Genomic DNA, 6,306 nt, shown 5'->3' on the forward strand with positions numbered 1-6,306 from the left:
TGAAAATTGGTATAGGATATTATTCTCATTTGTCATTTTCTCTTAAAAGTACGTATCGTTGAGGGGAAAATCAAAAATGGTCTTAACTACATGCAATTACTCAAAGTACAATAATGAAGGACCAAAACCAAAGAGAACCAAACCACAATAATGAAGGAACAAAACCTACAGATTGTACTTAACTACATGCAATTTACTCAAAGTACAATATATGACTTCCAATAGTCTAGAAGAAGAACTTTATGTTACTAGAATTCCAACAGATCCCATAAATTTGGACATCAAAGGATTGCTTTTCATATTCCTAACCAGCCTCATCGTCCACCTTTATAAGCAAAGATTCGATCTTTATTTTTGACAGGTTCCAATCAAGAAGCAAATCCCCTAGAAAGAACAAAAAATGGCAGACTCTTCTTCAGCTTCATCAAAAGTAAGCTTGAAGCTTCTGATCGACACCAAAACAAAGAAAGTTTTATTTGCAGAAGCCAACAAAGAATTCGTTGATTTCCTTTTCTACATCCTTTCTCTCCCTGTTGGTACTGTGATCAGGCTTCTAAGCAAGAACTCAATGGTGGGTTCACTCGGAAAGCTCTATGGCAGCATCGAGAGCTTGAGCGATACGTATATGCAGCCACACCAAAGCAAAGACTCTGTTTTAAACCCGAAGACCGTGAACTATGGGGCTAATGTCCCACTCTTGCTAACCGATGATGACATCCAGATGGATCAGAGGTTCTACAAATGTCAATACTGTAATTCAGATCATGTAACCAATGATCCTACTACTTTGTGTCCTCAGTGCAAAAACAGAAAAATGAACTACGCGATTGACTATGTGAGGGGTAAAGGTGCAGAGAAGGAAACGGAGGAGGGTGGTGGTTTTGTGAAGGGGGTGGTGACTTACATGGTTATGGATGATTTGGAGGTGAAGCCCATGTCCACCATATCTAGCATTACTATGTTGAACAAGTTCAATGTCACGGAAGTCGGTGGTCTTCAGGAAAAGGTTGTTTCTTTGGAAATGAAAGAGGTATGCTTTATAGTCTTGTACTGTACTACTCAAGGATACTACTTATAATAAACTCGTAATTTTAATTGTATAAAATGATAATCTAGTACTCCATGCTTACTGTGTGATGATTGCAGGGTCTGATGTTACTGAAGGCCTCATTGCAGTGCAAGAACGTGCTTACTAGTGTGTTTCTCTCATAAGGGTGTATTGACTATTGACTGAATAAAATTTGGAACATTGTTTGTTTTCAAAATTGAGTGTGTTCGGTTTTAAATTTTTAATAATGTCTCGTTTCTTTATATGTTAATTATGTCCTTGAGTCGTTTATCTGATGAAATGTTATGGTTGTTGGTTTCCGGTTACATATGGGTAATTAAGTGTAGCAAAAGAGAACAGTGATTCCATGTTGGGCCTGAAATTATTATTAACGTACTTGCTATATATAATCAAGAAAGACGTACTAGTTACTACACAATTAAGAAGTCATTTTTATAGATCATATTTGTGGTTCTTGGTGGTTTCTTTTTTCAATCATAGCTTCTGGTCTTTCTTCCTTTTGCAAGACCATGTGCGCAAATTAAGTATATATATGAATGGCCTAGGGCATACCAACAGTGTCTCAGAATTTAACACTTTGTAATAAAAAACAAATGAGTTAGACCCTATATATGTCCAGAAGCTGACAAACGACAAAGCCCACTAATTAACGAACAAAGATGCATATTGACGACTTGGCATGTATTGTAGAAATCAAGGGAAAGATAAGAAGGTATCAGGACACAAAAATACCGTAGGAAAGAGTACCTCTGGCTCTGACAACTGTCCAGTCAAAAGAGAGGTGAAAACTCTCTTTTAGATATTTACAAGGATGATCTTATCTTAGGCCGGACGGAGGGAAAGGAAGCACCACTACAAAAAAAATAGCCATTTAATGGCATACAAAAAGTGCCACAAAAAATCTAAAAAGTGTCATTAAAGACCCTTATAAGAATGAACGGCACACAAAAAAAGTGTCACTAAAATCGACACCACTAAAGCCTTTTAGTAGCACCTTTTGGTTTGCCACTACAAACATTTAAGATTTTAGTGGCACTTTTTCCTGCCACAATAAATAAAAAGGCTTTTGTGGCACAAGTTTTGTGTCGGTAAAAACTATTGTTATTTAAAAATTTATATCAATTTTAATGGCACATAGTTTTTGCTACAAAAAAACGTTTTACAAACTTAAATGCCACTATAGACATTTATCACATTAGCTTTGATTAATTAAAATCATTATTTATTTACAATATAAAAGATAAACAAAACAACAAAATGTAGAAATCATAATACCATCATTTCAATTAAAATTTAAATCGTGTTCCAAAAACATTCGCAAAATTTGGAAACAAATGGCTACAAATGTCAATTTAAGTCTAAAAATCTAACATAAAACACAAAAAATCATTACGCTCTTGAACCTCTCTCAAAATCTTCATGCGAGTAATGTGATCCTCATGTGAACTCTTTCTTAGCAATAATACTAGCGGTTACCTGTTAAAAAAACAAACACCTTTCAATATGCATCCAATGAAAACATGATTCAAAATGCAAGTAAAAATATTGTCCACTACATATGTGAAATTTTGAAACAATAAATTATTTATCATTGTTATCCTGACTTCTTGTTGGTGACATCTGGTTAACTGATACAGTTTTGTTAGGGACTGAAGAAATACTAGGGACCTAAAACATATTAATGAAAACAAATATGATTAATAAATAAAATATAAAGTCAGTGCATGTAATTACCTCTATGTTCATATTTCAGTACAAGGACCTATTTTGTAAATTTCATGGGACCAAATCTATAAAATCAATTCAACAAAAGGACATGTAGTTGATCATTAACATATCAGCAAAACGACAATTTCTGTATAAACAAGTCTACAAAAACATGGTTATTGTTAAAAAAAATTGTTAGATAAAATCTAATTTAATGAAGGTTTTAATAATATCAGAATTTGAATAAACTGTGAAACCTAAAGGGGTTAACTGAAAAGTTTGTAAACCAATTATGAAAAGAAATGCAGAATGAAGGGTTACATGGGAAATAAGAGTCAAAATCAGGGACCGATAGTGTAACTATAGAATTGAAAGGCAAAAGCAAATATCATATCATTTAAGCAGAAACAAAATCACGTCCTTCATTTTATATGCCTAATGACCAATAAACTTCTGTATTTATATGGACATTATACCTCTGTTTCTTTTATAATTTCTAACCTCTATTTTTTGTAATGACCACTATACCTTTGTTTGCTTTTAAATGTCATACCCATGTTCTTTTATAATGACCATTATAAACCTCTTTCCTTTTATATTTCAGTCCCCTGTTCTTTTATAATGACAGTTAATCTATTATAGCATATGGTAATTTTGTGTTGGAGTAACTAAAATACCTTGTTCATTTGCACCTATCCCACACTCAAAAGATTGTTGGTTTGATTGTTGATTAATAGACTGACATTCTCTAGAATTTGATTGAACACCTTATGTTTCAGTAGCCCCATGGTCTTCTATAAGCTCGCTGATTTTGGTAGAAGTGATACATAGCCACTTTAGTCTTCTTCCCATACTGTTATTTCAAAACACATGAAATGCAAACATCAATATTTACAACTTATATTATATTAAAAGAATATGCCATAAACAAAAGATACATTCCAAGTATCCTAAATCTAGAAAAATATGTCTATTATTAGATTCCATGTTTAAACAGTTTGTACATGGTCACTTTATCATCCCCCCCCCCCCCCCCTTAAATTGACACTTGTTCTCTCAAGTGCAAAATTGAAGAAGCTTAGCACCCCATCAACAAAATTTTGACTTGATCTTGGGGCAAGATACATCCAAGATCTGTTCATGACTTAGAATGAGAAACAAAAGATTAACTATAACTAAAGAAATAGTGTTAGTATAAGATACTTCTCAAATATTTTATCAGGCATGAATATGAGTAATTACGCCTCACAATCAAAAACAGAAACGACAGTAGACAAACCACTGCAAAAAAGCAACAACAAATAAAATAGAATGAATACCTGCAAAACAGCTAACTCCTATGGAGGAAAAATGTAGTCGAGAAAAATCGTAGCTGCAACAAGGAATCAGTTGAATCGGTAGGCTTAGACCATAGATTGATGGTGATACCTGTAATCGAATGGTTAGTAGGAACCGGAGATCGATTGAATGTTAAAAGGTGTTAACGAACCCTAGTGAATGTGAAACTTAACCTGGAGTTCGGCCAGTAAGGTTGGTTTGCTGAAACTCTTTGAAGGATACGGAAAGCACGAATATAACCATTTAAACTAGACAAAATTGCAAAAATGGTCCCTGTGGTATGCAAAATTTTGGGGTTTTAGTCCAAACAGTGACTTTTTTGGTTTCATAGTCCTTTTGGAGTGGTTTGTATGTGAAAATGGTCCCTCTGAAAACTGAAATGACTATAATACCCTTGGGGTATTTATTTTTCATTTTTCTTTCATTATTCTTAAAATTTAATATTTATTTATTTATTTTAACAATTAAAAAAGTTAAAAAAGGGTCCATCTCTCTCTCTCTCTCTCTCTCTCTCTCCTAGAAGGGCGTGTCTTTGATCGCTTTCTCCAAGCTCTGTAAGAACTACCAGGGAAGCCATAGCCAGTAGCTCTTGGATGAGCTTGACCAAAACCTCCATTGTTGTGTACACAAGCACCACTTATTCCCATGGTTTTGCCTTCGTTTTCAGGGATAAGAGACAATGGTATCAAAGATGAATGTGAAACTGATGAGAAAGCCATTCGATTTTCAAACCCCTTTGATAAATATGGTACACTGCCATCATCAGTTCCAAATTGATCCATGGATCTCGCTCGTTCTTGCTTTATAGGATCCATAAATTGGGGGGGGGGGGGGGGTCGTTTCCCTGAATTTGACATATATTCTGATGAGAGCTTGAATTATCACCATCCCTGGAGATGAATCTCGATAAAATGCGTTCCGTTTCGGGGTATTATGCCCGAGGGTTGAAGAATGGGTCAGCATCTTCGTCTTCATACATGTCACTGTTTATCAAATTTGAGAAATACGAACTTGGTGTTGATCTGTATCGCGTCAAACCGGAGTTCATAGTTTGTTGACCCTGCCCCTGCTGTTGCAATTAATGTTGATGTTGTTGTTGCCGTTGATTATGAAGATCTGAATCCATTAGAACCCTAGAAGTTGCTCCATTTGCATATGGTGTTGTTTATGCAACTGTCGGAATCGATGGGTCTATATGGATTTGGGGGAAATCAAAACAGGGTAAATTATGTAAGGTTTTGGAATCGGAATCACAGAAGTATCTGGGTGATATATGTATTCCTTTAAGTTGAAAGTCCATTATGTGTGCGTTTTCTAAATTTTTAGTGTTTATATATATGAAATGTGTACAGATGAAGAATATGTGATGACGAAGAGAGAGAGAGAGAGAGAGAGAGAGAGAGAGAGAGCTGGAGCAGCCTCCCTCACCACCACAACACCCCCAGCTGCTGCTGCGGATTTTCTTCTGCTTGTGCGCTACTGGATCAACACGAAGGAAACCAAGGGAAGCCGCTGGAGCAGCCTCCCTCACCACCACAAATGACGACCGCTGCCTCCACCTCCCTTTCTCATTCATAGTTCACCAACGAAAACCTACCCCTTCTTCATTCTTTTTAGTCGATTGGAGCTACCAAACACCCCTAAATGTCGAAAGTTTTAGTTGTTTTGTTTCTCCCGGTTTATTGTTGCCAGCGAACAGGTGAGAGGACCAAGGAAAGCTCGATAGATATCGACTCCTTTCCCCTCCTCGGTATTTACCGGCCACACCAAAACTGTCATCGACTGCAATTACTTCACCTTCCTCGATATGTGGCTGCCAACGATGAAATCAATAAGGCCAAGGAGGAATTGTCGGTCTCGACGAACTCCTTCTCCCCTCGCCGTGATCTGTTTGACCCCCACCGGTGCCCTCGATTTTTTGACTAGTTTCGTTCGTGTCCATCCCTGATCGTTCGTGTTCAAGGCAGGACCTGGTTTTAGAAACCGAGAGAGAGAGAGAGAGGTGGGCCCTTTTTATTTTTTTAATTGTTAAAATAAATAAATAAATATTAAATTTTAAGAATAATGAAAGAAAAATGAAAAATAAATACCCCAAGGGTATTATAGTCATTTCAATTTTCGGAGGGACCATTTTCACATACAAATCACTCCAAAAGGACTACAAAACCAAAAAAATCACTGTTTGGACTAAA

At 36.0% G+C, this 6,306-nt stretch overlaps 1 protein-coding gene and 1 long non-coding RNA gene across 3 annotated transcripts; one reads left to right on the plus strand and one right to left on the minus strand.

Annotated features, from left to right (window-relative positions):
* Window positions 1-233: 233 nt before the first annotated feature.
* Window positions 234-1,532, plus strand: LOC145090782 (uncharacterized). The gene is made up of 2 exons (XM_079028857.1): window positions 234-1,030; window positions 1,147-1,532. The coding sequence occupies exons 1-2, from the start codon at window positions 401-403 to the stop codon at window positions 1,210-1,212; spliced, it is 696 nt and encodes a 231-aa protein (XP_078884983.1). The 5' UTR covers window positions 234-400; the 3' UTR covers window positions 1,213-1,532.
* A 447-nt stretch (window positions 1,533-1,979) lies between these two features.
* Window positions 1,980-4,365, minus strand: LOC145090783 (uncharacterized). Of its 2 annotated transcripts, none has more exons than XR_013701759.1 (4): window positions 4,288-4,365; window positions 4,096-4,204; window positions 3,454-3,629; window positions 1,980-2,545 (listed from the first exon to the last, which is right to left on the minus strand). It is a non-coding gene; the product is annotated as an uncharacterized LOC145090783 (long non-coding RNA). The 2 variants fall into 2 exon arrangements; XR_013701758.1 differs by lacking the exon at window positions 1,980-2,545 and adding an exon at window positions 2,561-2,737.
* Window positions 4,366-6,306: the final 1,941 nt, after the last annotated feature.

This window comes from Lactuca serriola, chromosome 2, assembly GCF_051521515.1.
Source record: "Lactuca serriola cultivar US96UC23 chromosome 2, Lser_US96UC23_V15, whole genome shotgun sequence".
Lineage (NCBI taxonomy): Eukaryota > Viridiplantae > Streptophyta > Magnoliopsida > Asterales > Asteraceae > Lactuca > Lactuca serriola.

Excerpts from the sequence above, each read along its gene's own strand:
- LOC145090782 (XM_079028857.1), top strand. The coding sequence starts at position 401 with ATGGCAGACTCTTCTTCAGCTTCATCAAAAGTAAGCTTGAAGCTTCTG. Across the intron at positions 1,031-1,146 it reads TTTCTTTGGAAATGAAAGAG|GGTCTGATGTTACTGAAGGC; the intron begins GTATGCTTTATA and ends TGATGATTGCAG.